Below are 17626 nucleotides of genomic sequence, written 5' to 3'. Positions count from 1 at the left end.
AGCAATCAATAGAAAGTTCATTTCAGAAAGGCAGTCTGGTAATCTGTTTGGCTGCACGCGCACCTGTCCCTAATGATCTTTCCAGCACAACAGAATGACCTAATCTTCATTCAAATGAATCGCTGCACAACACCGACAATACTTTATCACTCGCTCTCTCTCCAATACACTCACTGTGATGGAGGTGCGAGGGCCAGAGGAAAACTGATCAGAGCGAGTTAGAAGCAGTTTAAGTGAGCATGAAGGACTTGTTTTTAGAGTTAGAAAATGGGGATTATTTACAACCAAAAAACAAGCCTTTGCGGTTTATCAGTGATCAAACCGGTTGTCACAGGGGTTATTTCTTGCCGTTTCAACTAACAGGTTGAAAATTTGTCAGGTATTAAACTAAATCCCAGGTTACTTTTATTTTTGTGAGAACCACACCATAGATAATCATAATAAAAGGTAGTTTTCCACACAAATGTGCAGCACAACTTTAACATTAATAGCCTAATCAAATACATCTTGAGCAGCAAAACGGCATATTAGAATGATTTCTGAAGGATCATGAAGGCACCATCACAGGAATAAATGTAAAAATATAAATTATTTTTTATATGTAAAATTCAAACTATTTTAAAAATTAGTTTTAATAGTTCTCAATTTTACAATATTTTTGATCAGATAAATGTAGCCTTTAAGAGATCCGAATGGCAGCATAAAAACATATCTGGTCCTTAACATCGGAGTAATAGGCTAACTTAATTCAACTTAACCACAACATTTTTTTTCTGGTGTTTTCATAAAAGCACAAAAAACAGAGCATGTTTATTTACTTAGATTAGTTTTTTTTTTTAATCAAAACCACACAAATTGGGGTAATAACATTCTTTTGAAAATAAATCTTATTTAAAATAACTGTTGCACTTACAGGGAGTAGAAACAAAAATGCTTCATTTTATGGTCAGGATATTATTCATGCGCATTAAGTCTACAAAATCAACTTTTTACTTTGAATAACTTTTTCCTCTAAAAAGCATAATTTTAGTGGTTTTATTATATAATCAATATTCTTGTTAATGTCATAAAATGAGAAATCAGAAGTCCACACTTCCTTAAACCACTGGATGGCGTCAAAGTCAACGTGACAATCTGCATTGTAAATAACAAACCTTCCATAAAACAAACCTTCACATCGAGCACAAAAGCAAATAGTTTGTCTACAAGCTTTATTGGTACTTTATTGGTTTATTTTTCACAATGCATTCCACAGACAGTCTTCAGCATATTTTCATCAAAACTGAAATCTTTTACAAATGACCTGCATGAAGAAACAGCGCTTGATGTTTGCAAGTTAAGAGCATGAGCCGTTTCAGGTTTTCGTTCCACGATGGAGACGGCAGATTCTGCAAACATGTTGATTTTTGACATAACAGGAAGGTGACAGGCCGACAGCATACGTTCTAGTTCACCTTTTTATTTTCACTTAACGGCTAAAAACAATGAATGGTTGGGTGCAATATGCCGTAACAGATCCCTTTGTAGACAAGTGTGAAATAAAACTGCTCTTAAACTGCTACAGAAGACTAGAAGCCTCTTCACCTCTAACACGATTGAATTGCATCAACTTTAACACAGTTACACCACAACACCACTGTGTTCTATCACGCCAAGTACAAACAAAATAGGGAAAAAAAAGAAAATAGCTAAAATCAAAAGACTTGAAGGAACTTCATAACCAAAACAATTCATACTGAAATGAATCAAAATGGCCTTCGAACAAGGTGAACGCTTCACTGACCGAATAGTAAATGAAAAAACCTCATCGATTCCTGCCTTCACTGACATGGAGTTCCTCGGACTACATTCTGTAATGGTGTTACGTAGCTGCGTTTAAACATGGACAACTAGCTCTAATCTGAAGGACAGTGACGACTGCTTGTGAGAGAAACTTATAGGAGGTTTAAAAAGGATTCATTCTCAGTTACGCTAACATTTCAAACACTGGTGGAGGGGGGGGGGGGGGGGGGGGTAAAGTTTACATTGCATCGTCTAAGGCCTTTTTCCAAACCAAACACGATTCTGTCCGTCTTCTCTTGTTCCAACATCACTTCTCGTGCACAGAATTAACACACAATCTAACTTTCTTCACTCTGTCTTTGGCTTCGCTCCGGGAATCTTGGCCTGGACCCTGTTAATGGCACACAAACAAAAGAATATGACTACAGCCCATGAGGAACATGAAAAGCAGACGTTAAAAAAAAAAAGTAATTAAAAAGTCAGTTAAAAAAAAAAATATATATAGGCTATATATATATATATATATATATATATATATATAGCCTATATATATATATATATTTTTTTTTTTTTTTTTTTTTTTTTTTGGATGGGTTTTCTTCTCGTAGTACACCAATATATAGATTCCATAAAAAAGTCACAGGTGTCAGTTACTAGAATAAAATAAAAATTAAATGATACAGCAATGCGGTAGCATTTGCTTCCCTCTGAACATTTACAGATTTAAATGGTCAGGGTTATTATAGTGTAGCTAAAGCTAAAAACCAATAAAAAAAAAAAACTGAAAAAAAATAATTTCTTAATTTGTATCTTTTTTGTTATATTTTCTATTTCAAAAAAAACTTTATTTTGAGTGTTTTTAATATTGATAAAAAGACTATAAATAATAAAACAGACAAAAAACAAATACTTAATGATACTACAATAACCATTTAGTCTACAATTGTATTCATCAAAACCAAATAATCATAACACACTATTTTGTCTGGTTCATTGAGGAAATCACCAGTTGCATATTTCACCATATAAACAGACTTACTTTCCCACAACATCTTTGATTTGCTTGTTCACCAGTCCGTAGTAATGGTCAATTTGTGCCTGTATTAGGAATAAGAAAGAATAAATTACTGCATTCAGGTGAACATTATAGATTTATTATCCGTTTATTGACACTGAAGTCTCCAATAAACACTTAATATACCACGACAGCTGCATCAGCCGGAAGTTATCATTGCAAACACAAGCCAAATAGACGTACCTGATGCTTTTCATAGACCACTGGCCAACTGAAAGCTCCTATGAGACCTAAAGAAAGAACACATTCTCAACTTAATGCCATATTCTGACAGGTGACAATTGACAGCAGAAAATTACAATGCATCAATTTAGAAATAGGACTACACTCCCAAAATAGACATACCCAAAATAAGAATGGTGAGACCATTGAACAAGGCACCAACATAGGTCAGGATCCACATGAGAACTGCAAACTGAGAAGAGAAAACCACGTGTCAACATACAACCAGAGTACAACAAGCCAGAGGAAACACTTTAGTCACATGTGACACTCATTTCACACACGCTCGTATTAGATTAAAACTCTTATCAACGCAAACCTCTTTCCAAAAATATAAAAACTACTAGTTCAAAATTGCAAAAAGACACTAACACCATGAGATTACTAATTTCACATGTAAGGAGAGCATTTACATAGTATTCATTTTTCACAGAAAAAAAAAAAACTTGCTGACTCGACTTTTAAACATTACTGGTACTTATTCAAAACTGGTGCATGGATAAAATTGCAGTTTTCCAGTTTCTAAAATAAAAAAAATAAAAAATAAAAAGCTTGATGCCTTCTATTCACCAAATACAAATAAGCATGGTTTCCACACACACACAAAAAGAAAAAAAGCAGCACATCTTTTTTTCCCAAATTGAAAATAAATGTTTCATAATCAGCAAATCATGTGATGAATCATGTGATACTGAAGACTGGATATTTCTAATATATTCTAATAATATTTCACTATATTAACATTTTTACTTTATTTTTGATCACAATAACAGCATTGGTGATCAGACTTGTAAATTACCATTTTTATGTTTGGGTGAACAACTTTTCACTTTAAGAGGGTAAAAGAGTAAAATTATCATGAAAAATGCTTAATAGCAAACCATTTTTTGATAAATTGACATCATAAACAAAATGCATATCACTTTAACTAAAATAGAATAAAAGGCATGCGGACACTTTTTGCAAGCTGACCCAAATGTTAGAACCCGTTCAAAACCCACCGGCACATAAACGGTTGCTCGTAACTGGACACGTCACTCAATATAGCCGCCTGACCACAGAGAGACTGAATGCTGTAGAAGACCTCCAGAGCTCTGAAAGGGCAGTGGGGTCTGGCTGTAACTCGACCCATAGCCCATAACCAGCACCCCCTTCACAGGGCAGTAAATCTCCATACACGGATGCTTCCATCCACTGGGCTCCCTGCGTTTGAGACGTGGGCCAGTGCCGCGCCAAGAAAAGCCATGAGGTGCTGATTTAACATTAACGTTAGTGGTGCTTTTCCATTACGCCATAAACTTTGCTTAGAACAGGGCGACTCCTTAATGTCAGGCATTTTGACGCAAGATTAAGAAGCGCTTATCCCAGGATATAGTATACCAGAGTCCAACTTGTGCTCTTATGAACCTAGTTCTGCAAATTCACTTTTTGAATACAAGCTATAAATGGTTGATGACAGCAGAAGTAACTAATATTTTCAGCAGAAGTAACTAATATTTTTAATGTTTTGTTTAGGGATGTACCAAAATAAGGCTACCGAAACAGCATTTTTCAGTTTCACGCCAAATTGGTTTCGGTCAACGATCTTTTATTTTGAAACCCTTGATATTTGAATTCAACCTAAACAAACACACCCCTCCCTTCATTGCTCCGCCCCCAAAATGCAAGAGTGGATGCCTCTTAATTATAACTGGTGAAGCAAAATAATGCTTCACGAAAAATAAAGAAGAAGATGTACAGTATGAACATTGTTCAAGAGTATACAGGCAACCAATAATGACACCAAGAACTGTCCTGTTACTATAGCGAACATTACAAAAACTGCATATTTTGGTTCTGTGAAACATTACTCGTGTACATAAACAACGCAATGTAATTACAACTAATCTCTTAATCAGTGTTTCAACCACAGAAAGACATTAATAAACCGCTTGGAAATAATATGTCCCATAACGTAACATTTACCTCAAGAAAGCCATTCAAGGTCCATATTTTTCTATTTAGCTAGAGCAGTATTTTGCTAAATATAAGCACTGCATTACATATTATATTTTTACTTAACCTGTTAGTAATGTCTTAATTTTTTTTTTAAATAAATTGGTCTTCAATTTATTGGTGAAATGAACAATTTAAATGATGGCTATAATTGGAGTAGAAACAATTCTATTTAAAAGCTAATAAATAACTTGTTTTACAATGCAGTTGTGCGATAAAAAAAAAAAACTTAAGTTTGGTTTTCTGAAAATCAAAATGTCATTTTAGTTAATTCAAGAAATGAATGTAAAAATCTAATATAAAAATAAGTAATAAAAAAAAATCTTTAGGTTTTCGGCCAAGTGCATCCTCAAATTTCGGTTACGGCCCTGAATTCATTTCGGATCGTCACTAGGTATTTTAATCATTTACAATCACTTTTTTAAAACATTTCAAAAAACAAAGATTTTTTAAATGCGTGATACATTACAATTATATCATAGTATTGTAATCAATTTGTGGTTTTAAGACATTTTGGTGCATCACTAGACTTCACAATAGCTGAACTAAATACACAAAATGATTAGTAGCGCACGGTTCTTTTTGAATGGCCCACACATTAGAACTAGAATGCCCTCAACATGGCAACGCGGGCATTAGAGCAACAACGCATAGTGAGCTGGAAAGTGTAGTTCAGCTATTCATTCAGCCCTGCAGCTAACCTTGTCATGTGACAGCCTTCTAAAAGAGCATCACATGACTAAAGACTGGCATTCCTCAATGCTACATCACAGCTGATTCTTTAACCCCCCCACCCCCAATAAAAAGAGTTGCGAGAGAGATCTTTTTGGCACCATTTTTCTGTCCCATCAGAGCTCAGTCCAAATCCCCTCAGCCTGAGCAACAAAGGCTGCTTTGTGGAGCCGTTCATGACCCTCTCCTGCAAAGCATGAGCAAACACCCCAGACCTGACCACCAACCCTCTCTACCAAAAACAAATGAGACCATGTCTCTTATTCAATGTATAAGGGGGAATCAAGAATACAGTTAACAATTTTTAAATTGTAATATTACTAATACATTTTAAAATGTCAAACTTTCTGCTTCATTACGCAAGTCTTCAGTGTCACACGATCCTTCTGAAATCATTCTAATATGATTGATTTGATGCTCAAGAAACATGTTGAAAACAGTTGTGCTGATTACGGTTTGTGGAAATATTTTTTTTTTTTACGATTTTACGACTTTGATAGAAAGTTCAAAAGAACAGCATTTATTAGAAATAGAAATCTTTGTAACAAATGTATTTACAGTCACTTACGTCCTTGTGGAATAGAAGTATAAATAGACTTGAACGGTAGCGTACAAACTACTCATGAAAATAAGTGTGCATTAAAAATTAAGCATATTTTGAAACGGATACGCAAGCTTAATCATCTCAAAATATCAGCCAGACTATATTATAAATGTGAGGATTCAATTAAAAGACACACAAGCAGAACCGTTTTATCGTTTCCCTGTTTGACACTAAAGGCCAAATTCTAGCTTAATTCTTCAGGGAACAAAATAAAAATAAACTATTTATTAGCATTAACTGTACAGTTTACATGGGCATTATTGTTAACCCACCTCATGAAAAACAAAGAAAACCTCATTTATTTCCCAGTCTTCACCCTGAGAGCAGTTATGGAGCACCAAATCAAATAAAAGAGCATAAGCTGAGAGAAAACGATCCGGATCTCATTTCCTCCGGTCTTCTAGAACAAACCTTGAGCGAGTCCACCAGATCCTCCACCAGGAAGAGTCGTCGCAGCTCCTTTACAACAGTGTTGATGTGCACCAGAACTGTGTCACTGTACTTATGGACCGTCTCCGTAGGGATCGCGATATCCTTATCCAGATACATCCTGTGCAGAAGACAGAAGGTTTACCGTGAGACTAATGCTTCGTTTTATGAACCTAGTAAGCAAGACATAGAAATTTAATGATAAGACAAATTCTCATGACATTTATGATTAATAATGCCTTTTTAGTTAGCCATCAAGTGAGGAATACATTTAACTAGCTTTACAATCCTTCCTTTTCTTACAGGTAGAGCTGCCCGATTAATCGTTAAAAGATTTGAGATCTTGATCTAAACACAGACACAATCTTTTTTTCTTCACAGTTCTCAGAGGAACATTCAAATCTGCGTTCACGCTGACCCAGAGACAGCAGTTGTCATGCATTGGTATGAAACCGCTCTTCAAATAGTATTTAACAATACCATATAATTTCTGTCTTAAATTGATTTATAAATAAAAAAATGAATTATTCTATGAATTACAGAAGTACTGGGATAAAAGTTTATTTAGTTTGGATATAAACAATGTGTGATTTCTATGGCGATCAAAATAGAGTAAATACCTTTTGAAACTTGACACTTCAAGTAAAGATTAGATCAGATTACATCATTACACCAGTAGGTGGAGACAAGTGACAAATGTATTTTGTTATTGAATCATTCATTCAAGAGTCGTTAAAAAACACGGATATATCCTGAAGGTGTAACGAAACAAGATAAATCCTTGAGTCAGTCATTGAATCACTCATTAAACTGAAAAATAATTAATAAACAAAACCTTTCATCAAGGTTATATATGAAATTTGAATACCCGTTCTTATCTTAGGACAACTTATTACAGGCATGAAAACAGGTCAGGGGTAAAAAAGGTGAGAAGGATGCGGCATATATCCCATATATAAAAAAAAAAAAAAATGAAACAACAACAACAAAAAAAACAACTTGTAATCTGCATTGGCATTGTAGTAGGCTACCAGTGTTTCTCACAGGATTTTTGGATCACTGTGATGAGTGGTCCTCTGCCACTCTAGGGGGGTTCGGGGGCATGGTCCCCCGTAAGAAAATTTTGTGCTTTTTAATGTGAAATTCATCAATCTGGTGCAAATTAAACAAAGAAAATTTCAAAACTCTTTTAGTTACAGTGTCTGTCTACATTACTACTACAATAATAGTTATAATATTAATCCCATGATAGTAATAGCCATATAGCCTATTGTAAAACAAATGCACTGAAAAATAAAGGAAACTTTCATAATTAGTTTTGTAGCCTACTAATTTCTATACTTGAAAGAGTATATTTCTATACTTCACATTAAAGATGTGATTGGGCTAGCCCAGTGTCAATCAAGAAAAGAACCAATGGGCCGCTGATCTACGTATTTCATCGGGTCTCAGAGAAAAAAAACTATTTACTACTACTATTTATCCCAAAAATGCAGTAGTATATTCCTGCACAACCGGAGGCTGCAGTTTTAGGACCCCAGTTTTAGGACCGCAGTTTTAGGACCCTAGTTTTTTGTGACAAGCGCCACCTACCGAACTGGATGATATAGCGGCGGCTGCTGTTTCAGGACCGCAGTTCTAGGATCCAGGTGGTTTAGTTTTGTACATAGTATCAAGATCCACCTTGATCCTAAGTCTCATTAGAAAATATATATATGTTTTAACAAATAAGATTATGGAATAGAATAGCTCCTGCAGCAGGTGGATTAGAGCAAGTAGCATCAAGCTACACGATACAATTTAAAAGATTAATATTAAACTTTTACTTAAAGCTCACTTTAAACCACCATCGAGTAAGATAGGATATTTGTACCATATTCCGGTCGCGGTTTAAAATGGTTTTAAGTCATAAAAAGATGTTGAAATATGGTATAATAAAGAAATTTATATGCAACTAATGGCTACACCTTGCTTGGCAATACTGTAAAGATTCTTAATTCATATGAAAATACCCAAAATTGCACGAAAATCACACACAAACCACATATACTCGAAATCGTGCATTTATTAGCTTCTTGTTTCAGGTGAAGAGATGTGTCTTAGCTTTGTTATCACGGATAACAGGACCGCGTCATGCAGAAGGGCAGGATTATTGTCACGTTGAACCATGTGAGATGATTGACAGCTGTGCAGCGAATGAGACTTGCGTACATTACTGACGCAAATCAGGAAGAGGAGACCCAGATCTCTCTGTGTTCGCTGTTTGAGTTTTATCATAAACACTATCGAGTCTTAAATCTTTCTAATGATGCTCAGTTTGTCCAGATAAAATAAGTAAGAGTGTGATGTTTTAACGAGTAATGAATGTTGAACAACAATCTGTTGTGATTAACAATGTGATCTGTTATCTTTGCCGCGAAAGGGGTTAAATTTGTGTTTTTGGTAATCCAGTTCTGTAGGTGGCGCTGTCACAATAAACTAGGGTCCTAAAACTGCGGTCCTAAAACTGGGGTCCTGAAACTGCAGCCTCCCGTTGTGCAGGAATACCCTTCTCCAAAAATGCCCCAAACCAGTCGTCTGTATGATAATCTGAAACAAGCACTGGTGAGCCGTTGTCCTGCTTCACTTCACAGATGCTGAGTGAAAGGAGAATTATAGAATGAAAGGATATTCATTTATATGACACTTTATTAATCAGGAGAACAGCTTGTTCAGCGCGTCATACGTCGTCCTTTCAGTTTCGGTTTTCAATCGATCAAGTTTTTTCACGTTCTCTCGATAAACCACCCCTTTCAATCCGATCGAAATAATTTGTAATAGAGCTGACACTTTGAGTTTTTAACGGGTTATGTTAAAGCCCTACTTGTTATGTTTTTATAAAATATCTATAGTGAATGCATTATCATATCACCGTATTATTTACCGCCATGCAACTGCGAGCCACAAATTAAAGCTTGGCGAGCCGCATGAGGCTCGCGAGCCGCGCAATGAATACTTGTTCCTGCTCGCTCAGCTCTCACGGCGCCCGCGCCCACTCGCGATATTATCTCGCCCACTTCTATGTCAAAATAAAAAATAATGACATTGGCAACATCGCTGTCTGTATCTGACAGGACAGTTAACATTGTAAGCTAACTTACCTCAGGCTTGCTTTCCGACGTGCGGTTCTTTGTTCGGCAGTGTGTCCAGTTCTCAGACTCGCGGTGTAAAAGACTTTGAAAACATTTCTGCCCTAACGTTACTCTGACTCGTATTGGCTGTCATGTTTCGGCATTCGGAATGATGATTGTTTTTTAAAGCTTATAGTTTTGTAAAGTTTATGGTAACTTTATAGGGGATAAATGCTGGCCTCGACCTCGAACACCCCCCCCCCCCCCCCCCCCCCCCCCCTAAAATATTTTCTCATCGGATCTGCACAAATCACGTAGGTGACCCTTTTAGGTTTTAAAACGGCGAATTTCGCCGAAAGGTGAGGAGTTTTCATGCCTGTTATTAACTTTTTGATCCACTTCAAATGTGTGTGTGTGTGTGTAACTGTTCTCTGTAAAAGAATGTTTAAAGTGTAACTCAACCCCTGGTCAGAGCCTAACTCCACCCACTGGCAATATTTGAAAAATGCTGGAAAAGTGGGCAGAGCCCAGCAGAGACCGAGGGGACGAACTGAGGGCGGGGCTGAGCAGGGGGGCGTGCACCTGAGACCCGCAACAGATTGATTGACAGGCATAATTTGCGGGTGTGATGGGTGGGACATGTCCCCACCACTTTTTGTCAGGGTCGATTGTGTCCCCACCACTTTTGAAACATCTTGCGGCATGGATGTACCAATACAAATAAATAAAACATCTCCCATTAACTCTAGCACAGCATTCATTTAATCTGTTTGTTAAATAAGAGGCGATCTAGCACTAAAATGTGTTTTTGAAATCTAATGATCAAAGTGCTTGTTGCCGCTGCAATCAGTGGTATGTAGTGTTATCTTGTGGTTTGCGCAGTGTCCTGACACGCTTCAATGGTATTGACCCATTGGCAGAGCCTGCATACGTCACGCGGGGAAACAACTTCAAATAGGAAAATTCAACTGCAGTAGCCACCGTTCAACTCGAAGAGGGCAGCACTCAGACATTTTTACACCATATATTGTAGAATTAAAACATTTTATACCCAAATGTCAATACATTTACTCAAATCAATGAACAGCACTAATAAAGCCCCAGTCTTACAGATCATTAACTAAAAAAAAAAAAAAAAAAAAGGATGTTTTAGTTACCCTTAAAAAATAAGTTCTCCGTTTTTAAATCTGACGACGCATCTATAATATGGTTTGTTGAAAATAACGTGTAAAACAGACAGGGTTAGGCTAATGTACAATGTAACCATTTGTGTGGTGCAAGGTGGTGCCTTTGCCCTTTGTTTACTAAATGGTCAGCTACTTTCAAAGCAGCTCACTAGGTTTTGGAGACGAGCCTAGCAGTTTGATTAAAATTAAATACTTGAGCACACCAATATTGCAACCACTTCACTTCCAAAACAACTTCAAGAATCTTGAAGTGCTCAGATTGTCATTCCACGTCTATTTCACAGCAGAGAGCTTAAAAAAGTTGGCAGGGAGTCAAAGCCAACAACGTGTAACACCTCCTGTAAGCCCAGAAGCTAAGCTCCACAGATCTACCTCCTTACATAAACTAGAACACAAACTGATCAAAGCAGGATTATCCTAAACGTTTTACACTCAGGCGACGCAAAGTGAACAAAACACGGAGCCTGACGCCGTCACGATATGCATTGCAACAACTGTGTGCGTTCCTCACTTGAAGGGGTGTCCATCCTCTGACTTCTGAACAGCCTGTAAAATGCCTTTGTATATCCTGAAGGAGACGGTGACAGACAGCAGGGCAAGGGCCACGTAGGAGAGAACGCTGATAATACTGCAGACGCTGAGGGACAGCAGCAGGAACAGACTGGCTCCAAACACCACCCCCGTCCTCTGCAGATCTCGCCAGTACAGCAGGTCCACCACTGCCGGCAGAAAGAAGAGTTACGGCAACCCTCAACAGACACATGATGAAGCATGTGATTAAAGGAATAGATCACCCAAAATTATAATGCTGTCATTAATGAAATAACTCATCCTCATGTCTATTCAAACACGCAAGACTTTCGTTCATCTTCAGAAGCGAAATGAAGATATTTTTGAAGAAATGAGACCTCCATTGACAGCTAGGCAACTACCACTTTGACACTTCATGTGAACAAAAGCCTAAATTCAATCTGTTCATAATATAAAGTGATCGGGTCTCTTCAGAAAATTTGGACTAAACCGCTCACATGGACTAGTTTTACAATCTCATGATTTTTTGAGTGCCAAAGTGGTAGTTGCTTAGCGGTCAATGGAGGGACAGAAATCTCTGATTTCTTCAAAAATATCTTCATTTATGTTCTGAAGATGAACGAGTCTTACGGGTTTGGAACAACATGACGGCGAGTAGATAGCATAGTTCAAAACTATGCTATCTCTTTAATACAAAAAGGAATGAGCACTTTTTTTAAAAGCACATCCATACAAGCATGTTAACCTAATTTACATAAGCAAGAAATTAATAACAGTGACAATGACCTTTTAACAGATACAACTTTTGATTTAATAAAAGGGTAAACATTGAAATTAACTAACTAAGAATAAGAAATGCTTTAGAAGTGTTTTTTTATAGTTGGTTCATGTCAACTAATGTAGTTATTAACGACTGAACAAACTGACACTTTTTGTAAAGTGTTACCTACCAAAATTACTTCAGTTAGTTGTCAAATCAGATGTTGTCAAATCAGACATTTGGCCAGAGTTTAAGTCGTCGAACAGAAAATCATCATTAAAAGGGAAAACTGCTATGGATGGTTACGGCTTCACGGAGGAGCATGCGGAACAAATTTGAATATACAAATGACTTGACTGAAGATCAAAAATAAGGCACACATTCATCAAGGACACCATGGCATGTTTCATGGTGTGATCATGTTCAATTCGGACTTTACAGCAAACCTTCTGCTCGTGCTAGAGGGAGGATAAAAATAGGACAGAAACCTCACAGTCAGTCAATGACCCTTCAATAATTAAACCTAATCTACTATGTGCCAACATGTCTGATCAGAGTTCATGACAAGTCAGCATGCGTACTCTTCTCTCAATGCTTTTCTAAAAGACAAACATTATCCACACAAAAAGCCAGTGTATTTAATCAATAACTGAGAAGCACTTTGGTTCGTTCAGCAGAACATGCCCTTCCTCTTGTACTCTTGCCAACAGGCTGTTGCATAAGCTTATCGAAACTGAACAGTTCACAAAGTAACGTTATTAATGTGCCACATTTTTTTGAAGCTCAACAACGCATGCATATCTGCTCATAAATATGAATGTGTATTATTGTTAATGTACCGTCAAAATAAGACGAGCGGCCTTATCTGAACCCCCGGAATAAAACCTGCATTTTATCATTTAATTCTGAATATCGACAGTGCTTCTAAACGCACGTTGCAATATTATAATAAGTTACACATGTATAAATACACATAAATCAACAGTGGCACGTGGAGGAGGGACGAAATTACAGGCCGTTTAAAGGTCTAACTCACTAACTAACCTTGTTTGGAATCCATCTCGCTCATCTGCGATCAGACAGCCTGGGCCAAGAACACACGAGAAGCACGCGACTTCAATGACAAATGGTATTTCCGGTTGAATGGGATGATTTTTAAAACAAAAGTCCCCCAGTAATCCAGTACATAAAAGTCCGCTTAATCGGTATTTACCGTTGTATTTACTTTTTACTAATCTTTCTTTGATTTGTCCAACGTTAATATGGATTGCTAGAGAGAACGTGTTGATAGATAGATAACATACACTACATTTTAAAAGTCTGGGGTCGGTCACCTTTGATCAATTTAATGTGTTCTTGCTAAATACTTTTTTTTTAAAATACGTATATAACTCTTGTTACTCAACTAAAAATAAAGAGTTTCTGGAAACAAATGTACAATGAAACGACAAAATTACAAATCTGTACTCAAAATGGCCAAATCTTATCCAGTCACCATATTTCACAGGCCCTGAAGTCAAACACAAATGTATCCATCCAGGAAACAAACCCGTAAGCCAACATTCACAAGGGTTCACAGAAGTTTACATCAGACGTCAGTCTTCATTACATGTTCCCAGCTTGATTTCATTGTCACAATCAGTGCCAACTTGTATAAACAATTTAAATAGCAATGCAGGCCCTCCCGAACTTCTGAGAGCAGCTAGAACGAAAATGACAAGTGATGCCAAACAGACAAAAATGTCAAATAAAAGTAAATTAATTGTTGCTTAAAGCATCAGTGACATGTGGGAAATGCCTCATCGTATATTTTTCAATTTCTTTTGAAATGCACTGAATTCAGAATATGCAGTCAGTTCAATATTTTGTTCAGCAAACAGGCAGTTCGCCAATAGCATTCTCTGGCAGAGGGATAAATGCTTGCCGTTGCAATATGCTTTGTAATCAAGACATCCCAGACCATTTACTCAGGGCAACTAGAACATTCTATTCTCTCCCACAAGAACCTTCGCAAGACAGACCACAAAACAAAGCAAAACTCACTCACAGCTTTACCTGGACAACGCAAGCAGAAATATTATCATTTTAGTTCATTTTCAGGCCGGTTAGGGCAAAACAAGCATGTACCCTGTTCTTTCCAGAGCTTGATCTCCATCCCAGAGGTTGTCATAGAAGTCGTGTTATCTGAATTGGCGTGCATCAGTCATACATTCCAGTCAAGAGTCTGCAGAAGAGGTGGTCGGGGGTGAGGAAGGAGGTACGAGTCTCTGGCTGGGGCAGGACAGGACTGAAGGGTAGAGAGAGACGCTACGGCTCTCCTAGCAGATCACGTTCTGCAAAGGCCAGCACTGCTGAGGTCAGCTGACCACATTCAAAGGTGTTGAACGCGGTGTACTAGTAACATGAGGTTTCAGCACAGCATCAGCTGGATCATACTAAATGGCCGTCATTTGGGTTCACATATGCACTACATCACAAAAATGACATCCACATTTTTTATGATGATGCAGTTAGCGTTTCGGATGTCATTTCGGACCTGTCCCCAGAAAATCAGTTATTATGATAGAAACATTTAGATTTAGGAGTATGGTGGTCATCGACATTTCATGATGCGATAGATTCATTTGTACATAGGTACAGTACAAATGTTAATTTTAGTAATTATTTTTTTCTTTGAGAAATTAACTGATTTGTATAAAACATTTAAATTGCACTTACAATAATAACGTTATCAATTTAAATTTATAATAACAATTGTGTTTTACTACCCCACTTTTTTTTAAGTAAATGTTTAAAATGGTGGTTGTCAGTAACTTGTTTCCATGATGGATTTATTTATTCAAACTTGCATAAAATATTACAGGTTAAGTAAAAACAATGAATATTTAATATAGTGCATATATTTAGCAACATGCTCTGTAGGGTTAAATAAAAACTACAACGAAATCCTAAAGAAAAAAAAAAAAAGAAAAAAAAAGAAAAAAAAAGACTAAATATTACACAAGTTAAGACGAAGATGGAAAATACAAAAATAAAAGCCAATTCCAAATATTAATAAACCTTTTAGTTTCATGACCTGGAAGAAATTATTTGTCCCAACATTTAAAATTTGAGTAGGCACAAAGTTATTTATTAGTACTTGACAACCATATTTATCTGATTGTTAAAACTGAAAAAAAAAAGGAAGGGAAAAGGCAGCTTTTCAAAAATAATGACCAACATGCAATACATTTATGAAGCTGGAGTGTGCAAAAATTTGGTTTGGGCCTATGAAAATCAAGAGAGTCTTGGTTTAGTCATGCCATTAATTTGCATCAAAAGTGTCACTTTTTCTGCTTTGGGTAACAGATTGTTATTCAGACAGTCTGCCCTTTAGACTGTAACATTTATGTCAGGCTTTCATTGAAGCAGCGATGTATAATGGATGATTTATGAAGCCCGTTGTGACTACGGGTCACTGCGTTATCTGAGTAAAGTCGGTCACCAAACTAAATGACTTGGTCTGTTGTTTACAATAGGTGAATAGGCTGTGTGAACATTTAGCATTTGTTCCTAGGTTAAAAACAACATTTTATTCGGATTTTTACATAAACCTAAATTAATTTGAACATTTTATTTTAATATAAATAGATCGACTGACACGAATATTCCACACGATGGCAGTACAGGGACAATCAAGATGACGTTGAAACATTTGACAATTTCTCAATGATCATCGTAGCATAATGCAGTCCGTACACGAACGCAGTCAAGTGGGTAAAGCGCTTATTTTTATCACCACATTAGATAAGGCCTTATTCTGTGGTGTTTTTATAAGATACTTTTTTTGTTATCCGTTCGTACCCATAAGCATCCGTTCAAAAACTATGCCAGCCAAACAATATAAATAGGATACTTAAATTTGATCGAAACACCAAACTGTGTTGGTACAATAAAAAAAATAGGTAAAGTCATTAGTCTTGATTAATACATGATGTGCCATGAATTATTTAACGGATCTGACGTCATGGCAATACTGGTGTTACATGTTGGGTGGATAACTTGGCTTAAAAGTTTATATCTATAAAAAAAAATTGTACTCGGTGGTGGTGTGATAACACTTAGTGATTGTGCGATTCACAAATCTGAATGATAAGTTAAGTTTCAAACGCATAATGTAAGTTACTTACATGAACACGAAGATTTAGATGGTGTGACTGTTTTCTCTTTTTTTTCTTCTGGTTTTGATGTCGCATCTCCAAATGCACCGATAGGTGCTGGCTTGGCAGCTTCTGGTTCTGGTTTAGAGGTGGATGGAGGTTCTGGTTCTGGGTCTGAAAAGTCCAGCAGTGGCTCTTCGGTACGTGGCAGAGTGGACCTGTGCCTCTCGAGCGCATCTTTCGCTCCTCCGGCCAGATCTAAAATATCCTCCACCTCAGAAACATCCGCCGCTGCCTCTCTAAGCGAGAAATCAGTCACTTCATCCCGCAGAGAGTTCACGTGTTTGTCTGCTCGGTGTTCTCCTTCTTCATGCTGCAAGCCAAATGAAGGTGTCGTGGAGCTTATTTGATCATCCATTGTTAACAATAATTTTACAGCACTATATAAAAGTAACTTATTCAAAACGAGTCCTTTCGACTTGAGAAAATGTTTTTTCAAAACTTCTTCAGCACACCACCGAGAGAACGTCAGGTTCAACGCGGGCCTAAACCGCAGAAACGGCGCACTGTTTGACTACGGACGCTTAGTTAGGAGAAGTGTATGTTAATTCGGCTAACTGTTTTATTGGCTGAACGGTAAAAAGGGGCGGTTCGGTGACGCCCAAACACCTCGATACGTGCTACACTGCGCTCTTAATTAGGGGAAGTGTATGCACGTTTCCTGGTATTTGATTGGGTGAGCAGTGAGAGTGGGCGGGATAAAGCCGCGCCCATTCTTTCTCTTCCTGAACAGAAAAGTATGTGGAAAATGGCCGAGTGATGCATTTCAAACAGCTTACAATTCACACATGCTGCACTGGTTGTATTTGTTTCATAAATAATATTATGTAAACGATAGGTTGATACAGTACCTGTCAAACGTTTTGAAACATTGCTAATGTCCTTGAAAGAAGTCTCTTATGCTCATCAAGCCTGCATTTATTTGATCAAAAGTAGGCCTACAGAAAAAAACAGCAATATTGTGAAATAGAGTTACAATTTAAAATACTGGTTTTCTATT

At 37.0% G+C, this 17626-nt stretch overlaps 1 protein-coding gene across 3 annotated transcripts; it reads right to left on the bottom strand.

Annotated features, from left to right (window-relative positions):
* Window positions 1-1194: 1194 nt before the first annotated feature.
* On the bottom strand, window positions 1195-17263 carry rtn4a (reticulon 4a). 3 transcript variants are annotated; one of them, XM_079628972.1, is made up of 7 exons: window positions 16597-17263; window positions 11648-11855; window positions 6822-6960; window positions 3203-3272; window positions 3041-3087; window positions 2822-2880; window positions 1195-2173 (listed from the first exon to the last, which is right to left on the bottom strand). In XM_079628972.1, exons 1-7 carry the CDS (start codon window positions 16982-16984, stop codon window positions 2131-2133), a joined length of 954 nt encoding a protein of 317 aa, XP_079485098.1. In that variant the 5' UTR covers window positions 16985-17263; the 3' UTR covers window positions 1195-2130. The 3 variants fall into 3 exon arrangements, with proteins under 3 accessions (XP_079485098.1, XP_079485099.1, XP_079485100.1); XM_079628973.1 differs by lacking the exon at window positions 16597-17263 and adding an exon at window positions 14555-14821; XM_079628974.1 differs by lacking the exon at window positions 16597-17263 and adding an exon at window positions 13472-13576.
* Between the last annotated feature and the right edge of the window lie 363 nt (window positions 17264-17626).

Source organism: Phoxinus phoxinus, assembly GCF_949152265.1.
Source record: "Phoxinus phoxinus genome assembly, chromosome: 11".
Classification (NCBI taxonomy): Eukaryota; Metazoa; Chordata; class Actinopteri; order Cypriniformes; family Leuciscidae; genus Phoxinus; species Phoxinus phoxinus.
This window is presented reverse-complemented; position numbering and strand designations above follow the sequence as displayed.